The 27,123-nt window shown below is 41.9% G+C and overlaps 1 protein-coding gene across 1 annotated transcript; it reads right to left on the reverse strand.

Annotated features, from left to right (window-relative positions):
- Positions 1-523: 523 nt before the first annotated feature.
- Positions 524-21,786, reverse strand: TNFSF15 (TNF superfamily member 15). Its single transcript, XM_002743244.6, has 4 exons — positions 21,550-21,786; positions 9,158-9,200; positions 8,046-8,093; positions 524-6,258 (listed from the first exon to the last, which is right to left on the reverse strand). The coding sequence occupies exons 1-4, from the start codon at positions 21,757-21,759 to the stop codon at positions 5,804-5,806; spliced, it is 756 nt and encodes a 251-aa protein (XP_002743290.3). The 5' UTR covers positions 21,760-21,786; the 3' UTR covers positions 524-5,803.
- Positions 21,787-27,123: the final 5,337 nt, after the last annotated feature.

Here is a 27,123-nt window from a genome sequence, read left to right on the forward strand (position 1 = left end):
GAATTTCAGGAGGCCATCAATACTTACATTCTGGTTCCCCACTGGGAGGGAAATTTTTGAGTCTGGTGTTTTAGAGGAAAGCCTTATCCCCTCTCCCTTAGTGTTTGATTCTATATACAACTATCAGGTGGAAACAAATGAAATTTCTGGCATGTGACCCCTCTGACCCTCAGAAATGGCAATTTAAATGATCCTATCTAATATTGACTGGGCATCAACAGGGACCTTAGCTACTGCACTGGAAAATAGAAAGTGATGGATGTGTTGAACTCTTTTGATTCCTGTGGATTGCTGTTTTGATGAGAGGCAGGTGGTGTAGTGTCGGAGACTGACCTGGATCCAAATTTGGGCTCCTCCATACACTGGCATGGCTCTCTCTGGCATCTCTTTCTTTTTCAGAATTGTTCAGGGTGAGATTAAGCTACTAAAGTACAAAGTCTTCTAATTCATAAAAGGAACACTATAGATTCTCTTTCCCTTTCCTTCCCTCCTTCAGAATGACACCATCTGTGGTAATCCACAATCAGTTTGTTTTAAGGTTTATTATAACTATGAAAGTCAGTTGTCATTTTGTAGCCAAGTACATGGAGAATTAGATGCATTTAAAAAATCCCAAGAGGTTACCCTTAGACTTAATCTAGAAAGAAAAACAAAGGAATACATTAACAAAATAATTGACAGTTAGTGTGAAAATCCTTCAGTCTTCAATGCCAGTTTATGAAGTTACATCTATTAAATATATTAATATGTACAACATTTCATTTACAGAGACTAGAATTCATACAGAGTGCCCAAAGACATGGGATGCATACCACTTAAATACGTATCCAACAACATACAATATGCATTTTACCTTGGGGTTGATGTTTTAACATAAAACATAAAATAAATGAAAACACATGGGGTTTATCACTAAAACCACATAAATACCTAAGCTTGTTCCATCTGTAAACCCATGAAACAAATGAAAAGGGAACATTACATGCTTTAATGACTTTAAGAATAAAATCATTTGATGAAGTTCGGCTACTTTATTTAGTACTTTATTGACTGTGTATCTCCTTCCTACTGAATGTATACACTTTGAGAGTAGGACTTGCCTGTCACGTTCCCTCTCAACTCTCCAGTATCCAGGAAAATGCTGCCATATGATAGATGCTCAAAAAAATGTATGATTTATGAATGAAGTTGAAAGACTGCTGGGCTTATTGTCAGAAGATTTAATTTCTACTCTTAGCACTCCAACTAGCTACTGTCTGGCACTGGCCACTATGTCATCCCTCTGAACCTGGGTTTCTTCATCCTTGAAATGACGTAACTTGGAATAAATTCTGCAGATACTGTCATCTCTAAACTTCCATGACGTGTCTCTATTGGCCAAGATCTTAGGGTTATTTTGTGTTGGACACTCTCTGAACAAGTGGGAAATGACAGCTGATTCTAGGCTGGAAGCCACTGAACTCTTGAGAAGGCCTGCCAGGTTTGTAGTGATCAACTAGAACATATGGAAGTCAATTAAAAAATGGCCACATAATCATAGATTTGAAAAAGACCCCAGAGTTCCCTTGGCTCAATCTCTCCCCCAACCTCTATGAAGAAATAGCTTCTCCAAAAACCCTTGTGACAAGCCCTTTGTTTGGGTATCTCCAGGGATGGAGAAATAACTTCCTAGAAAAATTCTATTTTTGGGTAGAAAGTTCCTTTGGGGATCAAGCCAGAGAGGGCAACCTTGTAACTGCAACTCCGTAGCCCTAGCTCTCTTCTCTGGGGAGATACAGAAGAAGTCTCCTCTCGCTTCCGTGTTGTCCTATAGGTATTTGAAAATACTTCTCCCTTCTTCCTTCAAATCATTAAAATGAACACTATTTGCTAAGAGTAGAGAGGTTAGAAGAGTCCAGGATTATGGTTCAGGAAGATAGCTTCCTAGCTCTAGATCTGCCCTCAATTCATCATGTGGCCCTGGGCAAGTAAATTCTCCCATGCAGGATGATATGGTATTTTCATCTTAAAATGGGATGATGGAAGGGGTCGGGGCAAGTGTGTCTCAGAACTTGGGAAGTTGTAAATGTGGTTGTTAGAGGGTGGCAGGGCATGGATACGACGGCTCTGATCCACATCCTCTCATCACTGGTGCAAAAGGATTCAAGGGTTATTAGGTTAACAGTCTGCTAAATTCTCTGTAGGTCCAGCTGCCAATATGATGCAAAAATGTTAATATCTAGGATAACGATGTACACTTAAAAATTCTGCTATAGATATCAAGATACTTCTTGGACTCTTGGCCATAGGAAAACCAGAAATCTTGAGGCATGAGACTTTTGCATGTGTTTTTAAGGTACAGAATATAAACAGTTCTGTCCTGCAGAATTAATCCCCAATGTCACAATCATGGAAACAGAATTGAGTAAGGACTTGGGAAAATACCTTGCAAGAGAATGCTGGCAATGGCCATGCCTTGTGCATGGTGAGTTAAACTTTTACAATCCAGGGGGATTATTGACTAGCACAGACGTGGAATTTCCTCTGGGGTGATGAGAACTGAATAGTTGTTCTGGTGTGCTCTGTTATTGATTCAACCTGACACATTTCAGGAAGTGAAAAGGTACACTTTTCCCTTTCCTTACTGTACCTTAGTAAAAAAACAAATTAGAAATTTTAGTAACATAAACAATTCTGTTTTGCCAAATAGATTGAAACCATGCTAGCATAAACATGTTAGTGATTCTGTGCATTTTGATCACGGTTTCTGCATTTGCTGAGGAACACAGATTTTCAAAGCATTCCTGGGTCATCCATAAAGTTCTATATTTTTAAGGGTGTTGATGATCAAACTTGAGTCCAGCAAATAATAACCTCTCTCTACATGTGGCTTAAATAATGGATTCTACCATAAAAAATGGTAACTTTGTTTTTTACCCTGTTGATTTATGGGAAACTATCCTTGAGTAGCTATTTTTAAAAAAAACCACTTAGAGTAAACGTGAATCATTTTGATAGACATAAGCCTTCATCAAATGGCACCCATTTTCATAATGAGGTCCATGTGTCTAAAGTTAGCAAATTAATTAGCTAATACAACTGAAATAAATTAAAGGATGTGCAGATAGTGGAGGTGCTGGGAAGTTAGAATGAGTGTGTCTGAGACTAAATAATTTATCTCTGTGTCTCCAGGGCCAGTAGGTACTCAGTAAATGTTTGTGGAATTGATTTGAATTCAGCCTTTTGAGAGAGATTTAACCAGGAAAGCATTTTCTCCTTCAATTTACTGTTTTCTAAAGCATGCTTCTTTCTCCCTCCAAAACCCTAAATACATCCTGTTAACTAACCCCTTTTAGGGTAACATTACATGATCTTAAAAGCATTTTTCCACCTCACTTTTGAAAACAGTGCACTAATTTTTGCTATGGAGGTAATGCCTTGGGAACAGAAGTTCTGACATAAGCTCTATTAGGAATGTCTGACTGTGCCTTTCTGAATCATAGAAGATATACTGTACCATACAAAATTTAACAAAATCATCAGTAAAAACTTAAGCTACGACACATTCTTTAAAAAACAAGCTTATGACAGGAACAAAGTAAATACACAGCAGAGAATTTCCCAAAGCCTCAAATGTGTTAGAATATTAGGAAATTCCTGTCTTGGGATAAACGTCCAGATCCACCAGATCACCTACGGAACGGTGGGCAGGTTTGAGCTGTTGTGCGCAAATCTTCTCCTGCATACCCAAGCTGCTTGGTACTCTCATGCACCATGAAGACCAGTCCAGAAAGAACGTTTTACGTTCTTAACGGGCGTTAGTTCTGTTCATGGAGCTGGACTAGAATTATTGAGGAAACATTCTTGATCTACCAAAAAATATTGTCCCTGGAATTGGTTGAGGGAATATTCTTTTATCAAGCAAGTTTTGAAGTTACTGAGCAATCTTTCTTTTCTGCTTTAAGTCAAGGGTAATTCCTATATCTGAGATGCCATTTCCCTGAGGTCATCTGGGCGCCCCCCACCTTCTTTCAGGCTTCACTTCCACTATGAAGACTCTGGTGAGCCAGGTGGAGGTAGTCTGTGCTGACTGTTTTGGGAATGTGAAGGGGAGAAAAAGCCTGGTTTAAAAGTTAGCCTAGCAGAGGTTAGAAAATATATTTATAGCCTTAACCTCCAAACTGAGAAATCAGACATTAATTTTTATTTAATTAAAACTCAAAAAACATTGATCAAGTACTCCTACTGCATTGGAAACTCTGCTCAGGAGCCTCCCAAGTGCCTCTCTGCCTCTATAGTCTACTGGAAACCAGAGTGAGAGTAATTTTGTTGACAAATTTGCTCTCAGACTCATCCGTGAGGTCTCCTAGGATAGGGAGTATTTATAATAGGGGCCAATGTCACCGGTCATATCACACTAAAATGCTCAGATGCCACAGAACACATGAAGTTAACACATTTCATTCCCATGAGCTCATTTACTCCTGGGAAACAAATAGGCAGATTCTCTTAGTCAAAAAAGGCTAAGAGAACAGAGCTATATCTCCTGCCCTTGACATATTAGCATGAGAAAATCTTACAGACCAGAGGATATGCACCCACTGAAGCACAGAAAGGAACTCCTCAATGTTCAGCCTCTCCTTGAGGGAAGGTCTTGGCTAGGCTCATTAGCTAATCCCATATGTAAATCCCTTTGAATATTTTAAGGAAAAAATACCCACATAATACGCTGCATATAAAGTTGCAAATCAAACCTCAAAGATCTAGGTTAACTTCTCCAGATTTGGTGATTGACTTCTCTTTTTCCCCTCCCCCAGGGAGTAAGTGCACTGTCTTCCAACATCAAACAAGTTGGTTTTATGGTTGATCTAGTTAACTAGATATCTGTCTTCAGGTTTCTTGAGGGACCTAATCAGCTGGCTATCTTCCACAGTAGTCAGGAGAGTGCCAGAAGTCTGATGTAACAGGTTCAGATGATTTTTTTTTTTAAAGACTTGGAGGTATTCTTTAGAGTATGTTGATGGATATTTGATCAGGAAGCATCTAGCGGTGTTCACATAAGTTTTGAGTGAAGTGTGTCTTGTTTTTCATAGTGTCTTCTGGGTTAAGGTAGCACCCAGAACATAATAGGTGCTCAAGAAAACTCTGCTGAATACATGTAGCTGTTGTATTTTTGATACACATGTGAAACTCATGCTTGCTTATTTTGATGTCTGTATACATAATCAAAGGAAAGGTGGCTTTTCTCATATGCTGTAGATAACATGAAAACCAACTCCTTCCTTGAGAACGTTCATGAGACATAGCAACTCTTTTCTTTTTTTCAGGCAAGGCATGAAAGTATATGGAAAAACTGATGAAGGATTTTGCCTGTGAAGGTTTTATACTGTTTTCTAGAGTTTTCCTTGAACTTGCTTCAAAGCTCCTGATTTAAAGCAAATTTATGATCAAATTGAACAATAGTTGGACCACTGGTGACCGTTGTATAGCAGGAAGGTGTTGAAATATTTCTCTCTCAATCCTGACCCAAGTAGATCATCCATTTATTTAGTAATCAGTGTCTTGATATTTAGGAACTCACCAGTCTTCCAAGCAACCATGATAATATATTTACTGTCTTTAGTCTTTTTCCAATTGGTACTCTCACCAGTAAGGCACATGAACTGTGAAATTTTGGGCCCTAAATTTCATAGCTAAACCATTGTCCCTGTAGAATGCCCCCCTACTCCCACTCTGAGAAAACCCTTGGTTATAATTACAGTTGAATGAAGAAAATTAGGAACTCAGTGGCAGAGGACTTTCACTAATGATATTTGCTTTCCTCCTATAGTAAGAAGGCTCCAAAGAAGGTTTTATCTTCTTTTGTGTAATCCACCAAAGAGATGTCACTGACATTTACCATTAGCTTGTCCCCTTCTTGCAAGGAGAACATGGCTCCTAGGTAGATGGGCTGGAACCAGTTGCTCCCTACTTCACACACAGATTTGGCCCCCATGAGGAGCTGGGTTGGCTCAGGGTAGGTGTCTGTCACCTTGGTGATGACCACAGTGATGGAGTCCGGCTTGTTCAGTTGGCCTGCTTGTCTGATTTCACTGCACTGAGAGGTCATCCCACGGAATGTGACCTGGGAATAAATGAAGTAGTCTCCCGACTCTGGGATCAGCAGGAATCTATTGGTGTAGCTCATTCGGTTCTTGGTGAAGGCCAGGCCTAGTTCGTGTTCCCAGTGCAGAGCTGGGAGCTGATTTTTTAAGTGCTGTGTGGGAGTTTGTTTTACAACTGGAAAGACAAGAGAGAGGTTTAATTTGCTCATGTAGAAACTGCAGACTTTGCTAAAAAAGGGTCTCATATCATTGTCAAAGACTAAAGTGATCGAATATAACTAACAGCTAAAACTGCTTTAGGGAGGAATGAATGAAGAACATGTGAGCGGACATACACATTTGTTCAGAGAGAGTAGTATCTTGGACTGGTGACCTGGGGCACATTAATTTGCCTTTCTGAGACTGAATGGTCTGACCTGAAAAATTTTTTTTTTTTTTGAGACAGAGTTTCGCTCTTGTTACCCAGGCTGGAGTGCAATGGCACGATCTTGGCTCACTGCAACTTTTGCCTCCTGGGTTCAGGCAATTCTCCTGCCTCAGCCTCCCGAGTAGCTGGAATTACAGGCACACACCACTGTGCCCAGCCAACGTTTTGTATTTTTAATAGAGACGGGGTCTCACCATGTTGGCCAGGATGGTCTTGATGTCTTGACCTTGTGATCCACCCGCCTCAGCCTCCCAAAGTGCTGGGATTACAGGCTTGAGCCACTGCGCCCGGCCCCAAAAATTTTAATTTTACCTTAAACCTATGATCTTGGGAAACAGTGAAGGTTAAGACATCTTTCTATTCTGTATTTAGAAAAATGGCTTGCTGCAAGAACTATTCTTTCCCAAATGACTCAGATAAAACCCATGAATGCCTCTCTTGTTTATCTGTGACAAGGCCAGGCACCAGACCTTTCAAATTCCCATTCTTTGCCCCATTCGCGATTAAACTGTTTTATCCCTATTCATCTATTTCTGTCCCTTACCTCATGCCTATAAGACAAGAACAAAATACTTGTCTTATAGGCATGAAGTAAGTGATAGAAACTTGGCATCTCCCTGGTCCGAATCATCACTCAGAGCTCACCACAAATAATTTCCTCTTAGTCAAATGATAATACCAATGTCTTAGGCCACACAGATATCCCCCTGCAGACTGTAAATTTTCTTATAGGCCAGGAGGGTATGCTTCCTTTTTAACATTCTAGGTTTTCAATGGGTTCCCAAACATCCTTTTGCACTGTCTTGTTCTTTCCTCTGGAGTCTCAGAGGTATAGAAACTCTGGGTGTGAGATGACTGGGATTTCTACACTTGGCCAACTGGTGATAGCATGGGATTTCTCTTGATTTCCATATATCAATGAAAATCCTTTGGAAACTCTTTCCTGAAGGTGAATGTTTAGTTACATCATCTTGAATAGGGCACAGATGAACTGCATAAGTTGGCAACTCTGGGGACTTTTTGTCTGTGACCAGATCCATAATTACTTGCAGCTCCGAGTCAGAGAGAAGCCATTTCTGAATGACTGGGTGTATGAATGAAAGACTCTTTCTTCTGAGTCTCTCTGTCCTTGGTGGTGCTTGCAGATTCTTTCTGAAAGAAAATGCCCAAGAGACGTGGGCCTTTGGACTCTTCACAGGGAAGAAGACATTCAAAAAACCTTCCACTGAAGTACCTGCACTCACATGCTTATTGCGGTACTATTCACAATAGCAAAAATACGGAATCAACCTAAGTGTGCATCAACAGATGAATGGATAAAGAAAACATTTTTGTGTGTGTGTATATATATACACACAAATGTATATACACACACAAACACACACACATGGGAATATTGAGAGGAGGAGGAGGAGTCTGTTACCAAGGAATGTAGTTTCCAGTTTAAGCTACTAGAGTGAATTTTTGTAAAGTGCTTAAAGAAATCTTAGGATTCTGGCTCATGGTCTCCCGTAAAACACAGCAGAGAGGCTTACCTGTCAGGTGTGCCCTTGGCTTATCTCCATCAGCTCTAAGAGGTGAATCTGTAACAAAAGGAGAAATGTGCTTTGTATGAGACAAAGGGTGACTGAAATGAAGATGGCCCTTTGTGAGTTGCATGGTGCCTATGACAGGAGAGAAACTGTATTCTCCTCCAGCTTGGTCCAGTGCTACTCCTTGCAGGATTTTGGATTGGGATGTGATGCCTGCAGCAAGCGCCACCAAGGACAGGGAAACTCAGAAGGAAGAGTTGAACACACAAGAATCTTGGCCCCATGACTTTGGGCAAATTTATCTAGCCTGTCTGAGACTCCGTTTTCCCATCTACGATGGGCACAGTATAGATGGAGGTGCTTACCAGGAATTTGGCACGTGGTCAATGCTCAATAAAGCACAACTCACTGCTCCTTCCCTCCAGCTTCTTTCATGGGAGTGCATTGGCTTTTTGGCTTCTTCCATAATCCCTTTAACTATATTCACTGAATGGCTGGCCCGAAAGAAATGGGATGGGGAGTGGATGGGAACTATTCTTTAGCTATATGACCTTGGTGGATTCTTTTCCTTCTCTGGGCCTCTGTTTGCCTGCGAGTTCTTAAGAAGACCATATAAAATTTCCCTTTAGTTCTCAGAGATTATTGGATTAGGCATAGTCTAATTTCAGTTATAAAGATGGTATTGATAATGATAAAAAGCAAAAATCAATCACATACTTTTGATGTGCTAGACATTATTCTAACCTTTTTATAGAAATTAACAGATTTAATTCACATTAACCCTGTTGAGTAGAATCTAGTATAAAACCCTTTTTATAGGTAAGTAAATGCAGGCAGAAACAGGTGAGATTATTGGCCCAAAAAAGTCACACTGCTAGTAGATTCCAGAGATGGGGTTTAAGTTCAGGCCATCAGTTCCACCAGCCATGCACTTTGCCACAGTGCCATTTTGCCTTCTTAGTTCCTGCAGAGGAGCCTCACTTCTCTTCTGTGTTTGCATCCCTCAGCTTAGCAACTTGGTACTGAAAGACTCATCTCTGAACTTCCTGTGTACAGAACTACTAGAAATGTTCTTGTTCCCTACAAGGAAAGGCATTGAAGATGAGCATACTTACAAACTTGCTGATGTGAAGGTGCAAACTCCTGTTCTTTTAGAGTCTGTTGGGAAAGAAAGCATAGTTTAGACCAACTATGGTCCTTTTGATCCCAACACTCACACAGCTGCCCATAGCAGGGATGGTTACAGTGCTTCTGCTGCCCAGCCTGGGTACTCAGTGATGAAGAAAATGAGAATGAAAAAATTTCTGTGGATGGGAATCTTGCATCTCAGCTCTCCACTTTCCTCACCTGACACTTCCAATGACCTTCCTCTCTCCTAGGCTTGTCTCTGAAGCTTGACTTTAAGGTTCTCTTTTGAGAGCTTTTCCTATTCTATTCTAGGGTAACTCAGCATCTTGTCTATGCTTTTGTTATTTGAACAAATAATGGCACTTGCTTTATTTTATTTCTCTACCACAATTTAAAAATTGGGACTCTTCTTAAAAAATGATACAGAAAAGGAAATAATGGCCATATTCTCCTTCACATCAGCCTCAACAATTCATCCTTGTTTCTGTGTAATACATAAAGACTTTAAAAATAATTGCAACCCTAGTTTATGAGCTATTTCAGATACCACATGATGGTGGAAGAGTAATTGCCTTGGAGGCAGATCTGAATTTAAGTCCTGCTTCCACCATTTATTAACAATATGACCTTCAGCAAGACTTTTCCTCTCTGAGCTTTGCTGTCCTTATTTCTAAGGTGGGAATAATAACATACCTAGCCCTAAATTACTCATAGGATTGATGTGAAGAGCAAATCAGAAAATGTATGAGTCACTGTAAATGCATTAAAATGCATGGAAAATGAAGGAACCACCACTCACATACCTGAGCATAAAGCTTAGTAGCAAAAGTATGCTCTTAGCTTAGAAATATCATGCATTAGACTATTATACATGGCTGGTGGAAATATAAATTAGTACAACCACTATAGAAAATAGTATGGATATTTCCCCCCCAAAAAACCTAAAAATAGAACTGCCATACAATCTAGCAATCTCATTACTGGGTATGTATTCAAAAGGAAAGATATGAGTATATATATCAAAGGGATAGTCATGCTCACATGCTTGTTGCAGGACTATTCACAATAGTAGAGATATGGAATCAACCTGATCCACATCTCTGCTAAGATATGGATGGAAGGATAAACAAAATGTGGTGTGTGTGTGTGTGTGTGTGTGTGTGTGTGTAAACAGTGATGTTTATATACACACACACACACAATGGATAAACATTTTTTGGCCATAAAAATGAAATCACATTATTTGCAGCAACATAGATGAACTTGAGGTCATTATGTTAAGTGAAGTAAACCAGACACAGAAAGATACACTTTGCATATTCTCGTTGGTACGTGGGAACTAAAAGAGTTGATCTCATGGGGGTAGAGAGTAGAATGACAGACACTAGGGGCTGGGAAGGGTATGTGAATGGGAGGAGAGGGGGATGAAGTGAGGTTCGACAATAGGTACCAATGTACAGTTAGATAGAAAGTTTAAGTTCTAATGTTTGATAGCAGAGTATGGTGACTATAGTTAGTAACTTTGTATTGTGCTGTACATTTCAAAGTAGCTAGAAGAGAAAACAAGTGTTCCCAACACATAGAAATGATAGATACTCAAAGTTATGGATACCCCAAATATCCTGACTCGGCCATTACACATTTTATATATGCAACAAAATATAACATGTTCCCCACATATATGTAAAATATTATGTATCAATAAAAAAAAGACAAAATTTATGATATATTTTTTCAAAAAGCCTTTTCTAATATGATTCTGACTCAATGCAATCTTCTGATTTGGTTCTTATTGCTACACAATCTCCACTAATAGAGTGATTCTCTTATTATATGAACACTTGATCTATTTTACATCTCAAAATATGTGTGTTGTGAGTGTATAGTCAGGTTCTATGGTTTCCATATCTGCAAATTCAACCAACTGTGGCTCAAAAATATTAAAAAAATTACAATACAACAATAAAAAAATAAATAAAAAACAGTTCAGCATAGCAGCCATTTACATAGCATTTATACTGTATTAGGTATCATAAGTAATCTAGAGATGATTTAAAGTATATAGGAAGGTGTGACTAGGTTATGTGCAAATACTATGCCATTTTGTATCAGGGACTTGAGCATCTGCAGATTTTGGTATCCATAGGGTTCTTGAAATCAATCCCTATGGATATCAAGGGAGGACTGTCTCATGAATGAGGAATTGTGAGTCTGTGTGAGTGTGTGAGGATACAGCTTCATCAGTGGGGGAGGTTAAATTGACATGTTTTAGCATCTGTGCATATGCCTGTGTGAGTGTGCGAGAATACAGCTCCATCAGTGGGGGAGGCTAAATTGACCTGTTTTAGCATCTGTGCATGTGTCTGTGATGCGGTGCCATATATATGTTTGTCTTGCCGTTTGTCTGCGTAGTCATGTAGATGTAATCATGTTATTGCTGAGTCTAGGTCTGTGAGCAGGTCCATGATATCAGTGATCTTGTTAGAGCCTGGACCTCCAGCCTTTATCCACTCCTAGGCCATGCTACCTAAACCTCTACTAGAAGCCCCTTGAGGGCAGAAATCTTGTCTTTGAATGACTGTCTTTATAGTCTCTCCATCTGCTTTCCTTCCACTTCTCAATTCTGCTAAAGGCACCATTACTGCTTTCTCTTGACTACCAGAACTGAAATTTTCTTTTTTCTTCTTCCACAAAACCAAGGACTGACCTTTCTATTTTGCAAATTTTCCCATGGTGTTTCCATTCCAGGCCTTGGCATGCTGCTCCCCTGGATTCTTCCATCAGCCCCTGGCAGGGTCTTTGTACTTCTGTTTCCTCCCTTTCCTTGATCTATTTCCTGGCCTGCCTTCAGAGGGCTTTTCCTAAAGCATCACTTTATCTAGATATTACTCTGCTCATAAACCTTCAATGGCTCCCCATGGCTCTTGAGACCCAGTCCAATCTCATTTTGTCTTGGCATTCAAAGTCCTTGCTATCCTTCATTTACTTCTCTCTAAGCTATCTGTGTTCCCAGTCAGGAGAGGCAATTATGAATTGATTCAAGGTATCCGAAGAAGCATAGTAAGTGTAGTTACTTTATTGAATGAGTAGGGACACAGAAACCTGGCCCAGAAGTGGGAGATTCAGAAGAAATTGCCCCAGAACAGAGTCTTACAGGTCCTGCAGGTATTATCCAGGTGATAAAAGAGGTAATGACCATGCCAGACAAGGCCAACAGCTTGTACAACAGCAAGGAGGCCCAACAGGACATGGGGGTGGTTGGAAAACATCATGGCTTTCTACTGGGAAATGAATGCATTAAGTGCATTTAGCACAGGGCCATGAGTACAGCAGTCTTTAAAAACCTAAATTCAGTTGCTGTGATCACTTAACCAGAAATCAATAACTTGGATGGTCTTGAGGGAGTAGAGAAGCAGCCCAGAAATGAATTTATTCTGTTGCCTGTTGCCTTCCTTGCTATTCACAGAGCTGAAGGAATTGATCCTTTGGCAAGGCAGAAAACTGAAGGTGGAGTTCTCAAAGAGAATCAGAGAGATCTTGACTGTATTCTCTGGTATGGGAAAGGTACCTGCCCTGGTTGGCCTTCAATTGCTTTATTTAATTCTCTGCTGAGAAATGTTGAACATCCTGCTGGTCTTTGGCTAAGCTGACACTCAGCTAAGAGTTTAGAGCATTCCTTTTTGACTTAGAATCCCATTGTCATTAACATGTATCTAAGATGTGGACACATTTCCCTGTTTGCTTTGCTGGGCTTCTATAACTTGGGGACACACTTTATTTTCACATATGGATGGACAAGTATGGCTTTTAGTGGTCCAGAATGCCACTAAACATCTGGAGGTGGTGACAGAGCCTGTTGGCAGATGTTGAAGACGAAAACATTCCAAGGATCCACAAGAAGGACATCAGTTGAGACTCTTTCTCCTAGAACAACATCTAAACCTTCCATTGCTGCTTCTCTTAATAACGACTCTGTCAAAGGAGGAAAATTATTGTGATAGGAAGCAGTAATGAATGAGGAAGAAATTTGAGAGGATTGAATAATAGCTTATTTGGGAAAAGGTTTATGCACTATAGCTGTCCCAAATGGCTGCCCTCAGGATGGTTCCTGAAGACACCAGGCCAATGCAATGTCTTCTGTGTACCAGCCCTGACTCATCTCCATCACTTCTTGTTATTCTGGGGGCACCAAGGAGATGTTGGTTCCTAAGAGTTGTTGGTCATGGTGTCAATATTGGTCTCCAATTGAATAGACATGGTATCCAATAATGAGATTATTCCCCTTTACATATCTTCTCAAACCACTGGCTGAGATCCAGGATCCACTTGTATTATTTATTTGTGTGCCTATGACTTTTCTCGCTCTTGTAGAATTCAACCTGGCCACAGGTGGGGACCTATATTCCTAGTCCCTCAGACAGTGCCTGGCAATTTTGCTGGATTATCCAACTGGCAAAACACACAGATTCTCAGGCATCAGGAAGGCAGAGCCAGAAAAACAGTCAGAGAGGGGGTAAGGATGCAGTGATTTCAGCCAGAGTTTTGCAATCCAAAAATCTAGGAAAGACATCTTTTTGTTCCCATTAAAAATTTTTGTCATTTGGTACTAGGGCCACTAAAGGTCTTCATCAGGCTCCGTGTGGAGCACAGTTATGGCTCTAGAAATATTTGTTTGAAGTGGCAAGGCATAGCCAGGAGCCAGAGTCAGAAAAAGCAAATGTGTATACCCATGGGCATGCATCTTAGAGGGAGATGGGGTGCTTGCTCCAACCAGGATATGTTAGCTCCAGCAAAAAAGAGCCAATGCTTTCCTTCCCCTACTTTCCTTAGTCCTTGTAGGTAAGGGAATTTTTGCTTTCATTTGATTTTTTTTAGGATGTTGACTGGTAATCTCTGACTCAAACTGATCATAGTGTGTTACTATAGGCATTTTTGGAATTACTTTAATTATTCAAATTGGTCAGAAGAACATATAAAGGGAAAGAGGAGATTGAAGTTTAGTTGAACGCTCCCCAGGTGCCAGATCCTGCATTGGGCTTTTATGTGTTTTTCTCGTCTAATACTTCAGCTACTTTTAAAGAAAGGGTCAGCATCACCTTTTCATGGCTTACAATGGCATGAAAAGAGGTCAAGAAACTGTCCAAGGTCAAAGAGTGCATGGAGGGCTTGGGATCTGAATCTTTAGACCAAGTACGGACCTGGCACATATTAGGAGCTTTCTAAATTTTAGCTGAGTGTACAGTAGATGAACAAGCCTGAAGCAAGATAGTCTTTGAGATTTCCTGGCATTTCCCCAGAAAAATCCCCTAAGTGTATTTTAACTAATGATCCACTTAGCCTTTCCTCCCATGTGCTATAGTCACTCTCTATCTGTATTCATAAACAGGGAGAGATTTTCATCTCCTGCCATCATAAATGCTGCAATTGCAAAGGCATGAATGTTGATCCAAAACATCCTCCTACCACTTCCAGGAGAAATATGCAGATGTTTGCTTCTTTGTCTCTTCCTTTTGCTTCTCCCTGTTTACACTTGCACAAGGATAACTCCAATCTGGAAATGTTTTATTCTGAGGCCATTTCATTATCCTTCAAAGCACCCTGGGTAGGGCTTTATGTGCAACATTCAACACAGTACAAAGTAAAGATGCTGGTGTTTGCAGCTTAGCAAATTTGGAAAACCCAGCCCATTGTTTCCTGGTGCTCTGATTTTGGCATGTCACTTGACCTCAATGGAAATGTTTCCTCATAAATAAAAGCAGACTCTCTCTCTCTCTCTCTCTCTCTCTCTCTCTCTCTCTCTCTCTCTCTCTCTCTCTCTCTCTCTCCGTATATATATATATAATTTGAATAGCTAGATTCAGAAAGCACACACTAATTCTTTCCTTCCAGGTCTATTGTGATGGCTCAGAAAGGCCACACACATAAAGTTCATTTTCCTTCTTTCTTTGGACTCAGTAAATGCTTGTGGGGCTGTATTGTTGGTTCTGCACATCCTCCTTTTGGTCTTAGGACTTCAGTTGTACACAGAAGTCACCCTTGTATCTCTTTATCACAAGGAATAGATTTGGATGCTATAGGAACCCTGGGAGGCAACTGCTTTTCCCCAAGGACGGACATTCAATAGGCTTCCTCAGGCTTTTGAACTTCTGCCCTTTCAGAACACAAATGGGTTGAGGGAATGGAACTTATGCCCCACCCATTCACATCCCCAGCTTGTTGCTGCTGTTAGCTGCAGGGCCTTCTTAAGAAGGTCAGGCTGGGAGATGAGCTCCTATAGCCTGTGTGTTGCTGCAGTCTGCAGGGTGTGCTTCATCAGGTGGGAATGCAGGAGCTCTCCAAGCCAGCCTGGCACTCGGCAATATGTTCACTTGACCTGGCGACTGAGTGGATCTTGCAGTTACCAGCTGCACACTGCCTGGATGTCTGCGATTCACAGCCAGGCTTGCTCACCCTTCCTGCCTCTGCACGCCCTCAGTGCACATTTACTGCCTCTGGTTTTCCTTCCCTTTGCCCACAGCCTGATCTTTGGATTGACTATCTTCCAGGTATGCTGGTGCTTCCCGAGGTGACAGAAGGGGCGTCTTCACTGAGGCATAAGTGGTCTGCAATTTCAAAGTACTTTGATCTCAACTATCTGTTTGTTTTCTCTAGACAACACTGAAAGGGATTATCGTGATCAATAATCCTTCTGAAAGAGGAAACAACTTGAGTGAGGTAAGAGGGCACATCCCAGGTGACGTGGGTGGGAGGAATCCTGTCTGCTGAGCATCTACTCTATGGCAGCAGCTTTCTGGACATTTTGCGGAATTCTCACCATAGTGCTATATAGAAAGTGTATTAACCTCCTCATTTTATAGGCAATGAGTCTATGGCCCGGGAAGGTCTAGTATCTTGCCCACCCCTCCATCCCTCCCTTTATCTGGAAAACACTTAGTGAGTGCCTTCTGTGTGCCAGGTAACCCTCAGGGGAGGAAGAGGACTGACATTTATTGAGCACTTACTGTAGGGTAGAGGCTTTTTCCTAGTTAAATCCTCCTGCCCATCCCAGGAGGCAAATACTTTGTAGGACTTATGCCCAGAGGCAGACAACATAAGTGATTAGGAGAAATATATATAGTGGATTTAAATCCCAATGGCACATTCTTTAACTGTGTGACTGGCACATTGTTTAGCTTTTCTAAACCTCAGTTTCACCATCTCTAAAATGTGGATAATAACAGTAGTTTCCTCATTGTGTGATTTCCGTTGTTAAGATGATGCATGTAGTAATGATAGAAAACATGTGCTGCACACGTTTACCTAGCAGATACCATGCTAGATGCTTTGTAGGCGTGATATCATTCACTTGTCTCAAAATCTTTAATATGAAAAAAATTAGCATGGTTTCGCTGTATAGTAAGTTATGAAGAGGTCACAGCTGTGATGTGGTGGAGCCATGGCTTTCTCTCAAGTTTGTGTGACTCGGAACCCCAAGCCATTACCACAGGATCCTACTGGTCTGACTGGAGACCAGGAAGTCTCAGGAGGGAGGAATGGTACAGGGAACAAAAGCCAGGAGCATTGTAGAGATTTTCAGGAAGGCATGAAAGTGAGAGTGGAGGGAATCAAGGAGAATATAGGGAAAGTGTGCAGATGATTCTAGAAGGAGGACTGAAAAGGGAAGGACAGGTTGGCGGTGGTTAAACCCTAGGGAGGAATGCCTCCTATGGCATCCCTGAGGATTGATTGTGTGGTATTGAGTGCCACTGCTGGGCTTGGGCTGAGCCACCTTGGTGCATTCTGCTTTGCCTGAAGCACACTGAGTGCTTGAGCTGTGTCCAGGGAGGATGGAGGCCTGGTCTAAGGGCACCTGGGCCAGAGTGGGCCCAATCTGAGGGCAGTGGAAGCCACTGCAGGGCCCTAAGAATGCCCAGCCTACAGAGCTGTCAAGTGCAGCCACGTAAAGAATGGATTGAAGAATACAGTGGGGGTTGGGAGGCAAGAGTTGGGTGGGGAAGGAGACACAGAGACAGGTCATAAACATCAACCAAGAAGACCTCTAGCATCAACACCTGCATTCTGGCCAGGCAATGGCAAATTCCAGGGCAGGTGAAGAAGTTCTCTATGATGTAATTTCCCTGAGCAGGGAAATTCCCTGGTCGTAATAATAATAATTGTTACCATTTACTAATCCCTACTCCCTGACAGACACTTCACATACCTTATTTCTAATTATCCCCATTTTATACATAAAGAAGCTGAGACCCCAAAGGGTCAGGTAACATGGTTAAGAAGTATCTAGGCCACAATGCAAACTGGGTTTTAACTTTTGACCCACAACTCTTTCAAGATACATCTGCCTACTATTCTGCAGAAATCTAAAGGTCCAAACAGGTTTTGTTCTATCTATACTTTTTTGTATAGGTAGTGTACACATTTTGTACGAAAGAGGCTAGGTTTGTAGATGACTCCCTCCTTCCTTGGTAGACAAGCCACCCAGTTTTCTACCTGGATGCTAGCAGAATTACCAATGTCTTTTGTGCTCTTCCTGAAATACACTATGCATTTACAAATATGTTCATGTAAGTAAATATTTTCCTAAAATGAATGTACCGTATTATATAAGCTATTATGCACTTTGCTTTTTTTTTTCCTTCAGTTAACTTCTGTGCAGTGGGTTATATTTGCTTGGCTGCATAAGGGGGTGAGATTTCTATCTTTACCATCTCTTGGTAGATTACCTGCGATGTGCATCATATTCTGGTTTAGTGCTTGCTCAACAATAAAACTGTCTTATTTCTCTACTACCTTTGTGAGGAGGATTTCCAGGTTGGGAGATGATTTTGTTTTTAATTACGTTTCTGTAACATGAGCATGATGTACTAGCTTTCTGATTCTTTCTTTTCTCTTTGGAAAACACAGGTAGCCTTACTCTGCTGGGCCAGGAATCCTAGATGGGTGATTCTATGGGTAACATAGATTTGCCATGTGAAGCTCCTCCTGGGAGCTTGGCAGAGGGGTGAGACTCAGTAACTGGTATAGTTGTAATAGTTTCCTCCATGGCATTACCAATCTCCTTCTTCCTTTGATCCATGGTGTGGCCACCTGTCACCTGGCACAGCACAAACATGGCTGCCTGAATGCACAGGGAAGGAGGTCAGAGGATCCAGTTTTGAATCTAGTCACTGACTAGAGGGATGGGCTTGAGCCAATCCCTCAGCCCCCTCAGCCCCATCTGTCCCTATCTGCAAAACTTTAGCCTCATCTGTCCTTCAGCCCCCTGTCCCTATCTGCAAAACTAGGCACTTTAGGCCAGCTAATCTTCAAAGACCTTGTTATTACCAGTGACCTGTAATCATCTGACTGGTTTTTATTTATTTTATTTTTGACATGGTGTTTCGCTCTTGTTGCCCAGGCTGGAGTACAATGGGTGGGATCTCAGCTCACTGCAACCTCCACCTCTTGGGTTCAAGCAATTGTCCTTCCTCCCATGTAGCTGGAATTACAGGCGTGTGCCACCATGCCTGGCTAATTTCATACTTTTAGTAGAGACGGGCTTCTCCATGTTGGTCAGGCTGTTCTCAAATTCCTGACCTCAGGTGATCCACCCGCCTCGGCCTCCCAAAGTGCTGGGATTACAGGCCAGAGCCACCACACCTGGCCCATCTGACTGGATTTTATCTATAATGAGGTCCTCAGCCATAGCATCTAGCCCAAGTGCCTTCCTTCCCTCCTCCAGAAAGCTTTTCCTGAACCACCCCATCCCTATGGCTGGGCCAGGAGAACATCTGGAATTCCATAGCGCCTCTATGTTTAAATAGCATATTTCCTGAGGCCAACATCAAATTTTCTCAGTAGTTGCCCGGTGCCTGGGGTAGAGTGATGATCACATCACAGCCACCATGTGCATGTGGCTCTCCCCACATTTCCAGCATATACAATGCTCCTGCATATGCCTTATTGGTGCTGTCAGAATATTGATATTAATACCCCCTTTGGAGAAAAGGAAAAAGGCTCAAAGAAATGAAGCCACATACCTATTTTCATAGCCAGAAGTAAGCCATATTTCACTGTATGTCTACCCAAGCTCTCCTGGGTGCCTTGGTTTTCCCTCCTTGAATCCAGTCTTTTCCCATCTCTTCTGAGCTAGTTCTTCTCCGTCAGTCCCTCTGGATGCCCTCTCAGCCCTTCCCGGCCCTGATCCATGTCCTGTGAGGCTGACTCCAGGCTCAGCTGCCCCTGGCCCTTTGAGCCCTGGCTTCCTGCTGAGCCTGGTCAATGGGATTGGATTGGACGCAGGGTCGGGGATGGGGGAGCAGTCAGCATTCCCTCCTTCCTTCTGCACTCTCCCTGCTGTTTTGGCAGTGACTGCCTTTCTCCCCAGAGCCCTTAAGTGTTCCAGGCAGGCCCTCTCCTAGGCTTTAGTTACCTCTGGGTTTCTCTAACACTTCCCCTCCATGTGCCCTTCACACCAAGACATGGTCACTGGTTTCCCACTGTTGCTGGTCCTGGATGCTCCAGCCCTTTCAGTTCCCTTCAGTCTGTCTGCATCTCAGCAAATAGGCCCTTTTAAAACCCCTTCAAAATCTTCTTTAAATATTCTTTTATAAATGCATTTCCTTGAGTAAGCCAGCTGTTTCTTTTCAGGACCCTGATTCCTACATGAGCCCAGCGCCACTCCCATTTCTCTCTTTTTTTAGTTCTGACATATTAATAAGTTACGGAGCCTGGGCAAACCACAACTGCAATCATCCTCACCATCTGCTCTCCAGGAAGATGGGTTAATAACAGAATGGATGGCGTCAACCTTACTCATTTCTTGAGCGTCTGCAATTGGACGGGCACAATGACAGATCTGGGGACGAGTAAAAAAGACTCCATGCCTTTCTTCAGTGAGCTTCCTGTCTAGTGACAGCTCAGGTCTCTATCTCCATCTCCCCTCCTGGCTGGGGAAGTCATGGATCCTCCCTGGACTGTGAAGTTCCGCTGGATGGTCTTCTAGGTGGACAAAGGCATTCCCTGGCTTCTGCTGACAAGGGCTCTCAGACATTGTCTTGGTGGTGGGAACCTGTCATGCCTCTGGGCCAGGGCAGGTTTCTGGTGGCCACTCAGTGTCTCATTCAAGGACAACTGTCTCCTTCTGGCCAAAGAGGGACAGAGTCCCAGAGCACCAACTGGGAGCTGCTGTTTGACTTCTAGCAGGAACCAGCCCCTTGGTGGTCAAGGGTCAACGCCTGACTTCCCATGACCTGCGGTTCTCTTTGAACATAACCAGCATTTCAGGGTTGTCTGCATATTTCTACATTTTATGAGCAATGGCATCTGGCCATGAACGCTGCTGCCTGAATCACAGTCTGTTTGTTGACCCTGATGGGGCAGTGAGAATTACAGATTTGCCTTGCCTTACTCATGGTGTCTATGCTTTGAAGCTGGCCAGGATGACTTAGAGACCAGGTTTTCAGTTAAACCAATTGAAAACCCAATTTTTTCCCTTTGCAATTGAATACTTTGAACTGAAATTAAATCAGCCATCATAGATTATGAAGGGACATTTTAAAAAAGGATATTACTTGAAGGACATATTCTTTAGGTTTTGAGGTATGCCTTTGATATTCCTGGCCAAGAATTATGTTTTCTCCTTGACACCTACACCTTGCCCCTATCATTGTTCTCCCTAGACCTCATACTCTTTTTCTGACTAGGCTTCTCCCAGGCCACAGCAAGACCTTAGAGATAGAGAATCAGGCAGGAGGTTCTTTCTTAGGCTCTAAAAAGATAAAAAGTTCTAAACCCAAGAAAAAGAGTGAGTAAAGAAATCGTAGCACCCACAGATAGGAATGTGTACCTATAGCATCATGCTGTTGTGACTTCATCAGCATATAAATAAAATCACAAATATTACGAGACTCAGAATAATCTCATGTCATTAAAAAAATCCATTTTATATCTTCCATATGGTTCTGTACAGAATTATATATCCCAAACTGTTAACAACGGTTGGCTGTAAGGGGTTGGGTAAGGATGACTTTCTTCCTCTCCTTCTCTGTATTTTCTAACTTTTTTCCATGACCATGTCCTAGTTATGTAGTTTTAGAAGTTTTTTTTCTTAAATAAAAAAGAATATTCCCAAATTACCGGTACACTATGATTATAATTATCTAAAAAATATGAGGCTTAAGGTTATTCCTATCTTAAAAGAAGGGGCAATCATTCCCTGGAAATACTGAGAATAAAAACCAAATTGAACCTCTCCACCCCTCCCACTCTACATTTCCTCTGCATGGAGAAACAAGGAATGTGATACATCAAGAAACTCTGTCCTCTGTCCAGAGCTGAAATAGTTGCCGTTCCCTGCAGAGAGTCCACTGATCCCCCCAGGTCAGGGTGGCGTGGGGCTTACCTGAAACTGGACACAGGTCTCTCCTTGGGTCCGGAGCTGGCTGACAAGCAGGTAGGTGGTGAGTCCTGCGAGGAAGGGGAGCAACAGGAAGCAGCAGGTGAGAGCCCAGCATGGGCCCCTGCTCCTGGCCTTGGGCCTGCAGCTGTCCTGCTCTGGCAGCATTTCCACGCTGGCTGTTTCCCCACAGCTCAGCCCCAGATTCTCAGCCATGCTCCTGCTTCTCCTGGAGGCACCTCTGACTCCTGGGCAGAGAGACCCCCCCATTAAATAGAGGACCAGCTCTCACAGTGGGAGTGGGTGACTTAATTAGTCTCCTCCTTCCCTTTTCCTCTCCCCTCCCCTCTTCAAGAGCACACTGTGGCCCTACCCTGCACCGCCTACAACAGAATGCACCGCCTACAACAGAAACCAAGTTTGGTTTAAGGAAAAAAAAAAAAAAAAAAAAAGAAGGAGAAGAAAGCTTTCCCAAGCATAGTTCTATACAGTATGCTCATGTGCTCCTTCCTTCGTTTACAGAAGGAAGTTAGGAAAGTCCCTGAAGGAGGAGAGAAATAATTCATTAAGTCAGTGGGTGGGGACAAATTAAAATATACCTGTTCCCTGCACTGGAGGCTTAACAGCTGTGCCAGTCTGAGGATTGTGCTTCTGGAAGTGAAAGTGAGGGATGGGAGGTGTGTGGTTTGCAGGCTGGGAAATGGAAATCACATTTGCAGGAGCCCTTTGCAAAGTATTGCCTAGCCCTCTGTCTTTTTGCACCTCATAGAAACTCATTCTCATTGTACAGATGGGAATAGCAAACTTCTAAAAGGTGAAGGCAGTTGTCCTAGGTCATCCAAGGATAAAGACAGAGGAGCTAGGAAGATGACCTAGTTCGTCTAAATCGTGGCTTGGGGTTGTAACCTCTAGCACATGACTGCCTGTGGAAGGAAAGTGTATTTCCAGCTGGCATTGAGCATTGTTTAATCAGAGTACGAGATCACTGATCCAGGCGACTGTCTGTGAGGGCAGAACATTAACTGCTACTTCCCGATTAGTGTAAAGTTAAGGGATCGTGTGATGTGCTTTGCCTGCAGTGGGGTGTGGTGCCACAACATGTAATAAAAGATTATATTTATTAAGTGCTTACTTTGTGCCAGTCACTGCTCTAAGTTAAATATATCGATTAAATTATTCCATCCTGAGATAACTTTTGTGACAGTGAAGCCATCATTTTCATTTTACACATAAGGAAATGAAGCACAGAGGGTATAACGATCATCACACTCCACTGCAGGCACTGCTGGATCATGCATATTCACAGATACCTGCACTGTATTTACCCAGAGCGGGTAGTGCCCTGCAGTGAGGGGGTTGAGGGTACTTCCTGGAGAAAGAGGTGGTGTTGGAACTAGGCCTTAGAGCTCAGGGAGGGTTGATCTCAGAGAAGAGTAGAGGATGCTGGGAAAAGATAGGTTCTAGAAATAGGAGTTTAGGGAATGGCCTGTGATATATGGTTGAAACCAGTTTGACTAGAGGCTCCATCTAATTGCTACTTCTGGTTATTTCACAGCCCGATCTCTTCAGGCTACTTGGAAAGGCCTTTCATGGCTTGGTCCCTGCTCACTGTTGCCTCTCCGCAGTGTTCAGCCTCAGCTTTTCCAAGCTGCAGTTCCCTGGATACACTATGGACTAGCTGTACTGTTGCAAAATGGAAGTGTCCAGTCTTCTTCCTTCATATCACTATGCTCTTATGCTCATTCTAGCAAAGGATGATTTTCATGTCCCACGGCTACTGGTTCTTGGTTTAACAAATCTATAAAGAAGCGTCTTTGAGACTAACCTAAATCTCTGCTATTGTAACTTAACCTTTCCTTTCTATGCTCCTGTTCCTTAATTGTGTGTAGAAACCATTCTTGCATCCTCCTGCCTCCAAGATTGGGTAAGAGGCTCATATTCTATGTTCCTATAGCTTCCCATTCTTCCATATCATTGAAGACGGCCTTCTAGTCCGTGTTTGACCATTTTTTCTGTCTCTCTCATTAGACCATCAGGTCTGAGAGAGCAGGTACTAAGTCATGTCCCTTCCCCATGACTATTGCTCCTAACAGTTACAGACTCATTACCAACAACTAAAATAAGCATCTGATATATTTTCAAAGAATTCTAGCAAAGGATGATTTTCATGTCCCATGGTTACTCATTCTTGGTTTAACAAATCTATTAAGACACATCTTTGAGACTAACCTAAATCTTTGCTATTGTAACTTAATTTTTCTTTTGATGACTGAGTAATGTTCTATGGTATGAATGGATATACAGCAGTTTGTTTAACCATTTACCCACCAAAGAACATTTGGGTTATTTCCAGTTTTGAGTTATTATAAATAAAGCTGTTGTGACTATTTGTGTACATATTATTTTGTGTGAACAAGTTTTCATTTTTTTCCTGGCATAAATGCTCAAAGTGAAATTGTTGGCTGTATGGTAAACACATGTTTAATTTGCCACTGTAAAATTAACTGCCATGGCAAACACATACCATGATAGTTACTTATAAAATTTAAGCAGTTACCTAAATATGGAAGTTACCTACGGTTAATTGTTGATGGAACTGTATGACAGTTACCTACAATCAGAGTGATTGTGTCATTTTGTTTCCAACAAGTAATATGCGAAAGACCCAGCATCCTCTCTGTATCCTCTCTCCAGCATTTGGTGCTTTTACTATATTTTGCTTGAGCCACTCTGATAAGTGTGTGGTCATATCTCACTGCGGTTTTAATTTGCATTCCCCTAATGACTAATCATGTTGAACATCTTTTCACATACTTATTTGCCATCTGTATATCCTCTTTGATAATACAGAGATCAATTTTGGCCGCCATGCGGTACTTCTTGCTTCCTGCTTGAATTTCAGTGGATTGATTCAAAGGCAAAAGATAAATGATGAGTTACGGTACTTGACTATGTACAAGATAGTGTCCCAGGTACTGGGGATAAAGCAGTGAAGAGAAGAGAAAAGCCTCCTACTTTCATGATGCTTATATTCTAGTTGGGAGAGATGGCCAATAATGAAAACAAATAAGTTATCGTATATTAGATGGCCTCAAGTGGTTTAGAAAAAAAAGGAAAAAAAAGATAGAAAATGATCTTAATTGCAATTTAAAATAGGGTCATCAGAATAGATCTCACTGACAGGAGACATTTGAATGAAGACCTAAAGAGGGTTGGGGAGGCCATGGGGGTGTCTGGAGAAAGAGTCTGGTGTTGAAGCCAGTGTACATGGTGTATTCCATAGAGCATCAGGGTGGCCAGGTCAGCTGGGGCAGTGGGTGAGGGGGAGTGTGGGGGCCACAAGATCAGAGTGATGAAGAAGCCTGACTGTGTAAGGCCTCTTGGGTCCAGGTAGGACTTGACTACTTCTTCACTGAGTTTGATGAGAAGAGGGGTGGTAATGGGGTAGGGTGGGGGTGGGGGTAATAGCTGTTCTTTGGAAAGTGAAGGGTGGAGAGGTGGCTCTGATTTTACTTTGAAAAGATTATCCTGTCTGCTGTGCTAAGAACAGCCTGAAGTGGGGGGTGTGGAGTCTGGGAGATTCATCTGGACACCACTGTGATCATCCAGGAGAGGAAGGATGGTGGCTTGGCTGAGGCTGGTGACACTGAGGGTCACAGGAAATAGTGGATCCTGGATATATTACTATTTTAAACTAGAGCAGACATCCTTTCTTACTATGCTAGATGTAGAGTGAGAGAGGAAGAGAAGAGAAAAGGCTGAGTTGAGGGGTTTTGGTTTGAGCATGGGGTACATAAAGATGTCTTTCATGGAGTTGGGGAAGGCTGTGGCTAGATGCTTGAGAGCACAGATCGAGATAAATGCTGTCTAAGGGGACTTTTAGATGACCAAGTTGAGACCATGGATGGATGGTTAGTTGGGGCTTCCAGGCAGAGGCTTGTGTGGAGATAGTAATTTGAGAGTCATGCTTGACATAGCATCTACCACACAGTTAGTGCTCAAAGTGGAGGTTCTCCATCTGGTTACAGGCCCTCAAATCCTATATCTCAAGTCCTTGGGGCCAGGTTTCAAAAAATATTAGGTTGAACCATCTGAAATTGCATATATCTGGTCATTTTTGACGTGCAATAATAATACTTATGTATGGTTCTCCTGAACAATCTACTACACGTGCCTTATATTTCATAATACTTTAGGTGGGGTCTGAAGTAATGCCTAATAATCAAATACAGAAATGATTCTGCAGCCCAACATGCTCATACTGAATGTGATAGGTAACGATTCCCAGCAACGCATGCCCTTTCAGGTCAGCTTTTGCTGCCAAGTGAGTAATAAAAGCTTCCAGTTTTTAGAGATTTTTGGATTGTGTTTATGGACTGGTATTAGTATCATTGTGGCTGTTGTTATTGTTACCATTCTGTATGGCATTCAGGGGGTTGAACTAGGCAATAAGTAGAAGTTACTGAAAGGCAAATTTCAGCTCAATTTAAAGACTTTGTCAATACTGGACGACGTCAATACTGTACGAAGATAAATCATACTGTTTCCAGAGGTGGGAGTTCCCTGTTTCAAGGGTAAGGACAGGACCTGAAGAGCCACTTATTGAGAAGATTTTAGAGGGAATTGGATTACTGGAGAAGTGATTGGAGTCAATGTCTTTTCCAGCTTTTGCTCTTACTGAGACAAGATGACTCTCAATTATTTGTACTTTTTCAGGCCTTTTTTTCTCCATGTGTTAAATGGGGGCAGGGAGTTGAACTCTGTGATTGTTAAGGATGCTTCTATCATTAACATTTTCAGGATCTCGTGCTTGCCTGTGTCTTCTCTTTGCTCCCTGGTTGTTCCTCCCACCCATCTCTGCACAGCTTTGCTTACATCCTTGTTTGATAAGCAATACATTTTCTAGAACGTCCCATGGCAATTTCCCCATGATGTGCAAATGAGGGATTAGCAAGGGCAGCTGGGTTGGGTCAGCAGATGTTTACTCTGTTGCTTTTTGAGTTAGTAAAAGAGCTCATTTTTCAGCAATTATTTCTAGATATTTTTTGGTCTTGTGCAATATCCACAGCTTTTCTGCAAGGGGGCTTACTTGGGCATAGCCTGACTTTCCTGGACTGACCCTGGTGGTTGGCAAGAGCTTCCCTCTCTGGTTCTCTTGGGAAAAGAGCTATTTGATGAAACAGAATTTTTCAGTGGCTAACTCCCTCTTTTCTAAGTGACAACAGAAAAAAGTACAACTATTTTGAATGGAAACCATTCTAAAATATAGTTTAAACTTTTAAAACAGGTTTTTTTTTATGATTGTAAAAGTAACATTTTAACTTTAGAAAACTAGAAAAAGGAGGACAATTGAGTCTTCTGCACTTATTGAATCACAAAAAGCAATGATATTCCTATGTGGAAGATGCCCTCAAAGTCAGGCTTTTGGAAATCTTTCTTCTTAATCATTTTCTTTCTTCCTGCTTTGCTTAAATCTAGCTTCTTTGGATTAACCAAAATTCTCAAGAGGGTTAGAGCCAACTATTTCACTTATAGGTATAGAGCCAAAAGAAACCCTCACACATGTTCAACAGGAGATAC

Source organism: Callithrix jacchus, chromosome 1 (genome assembly GCF_049354715.1).
Source record: "Callithrix jacchus isolate 240 chromosome 1, calJac240_pri, whole genome shotgun sequence".
NCBI lineage: Eukaryota > Metazoa > Chordata > Mammalia > Primates > Cebidae > Callithrix > Callithrix jacchus.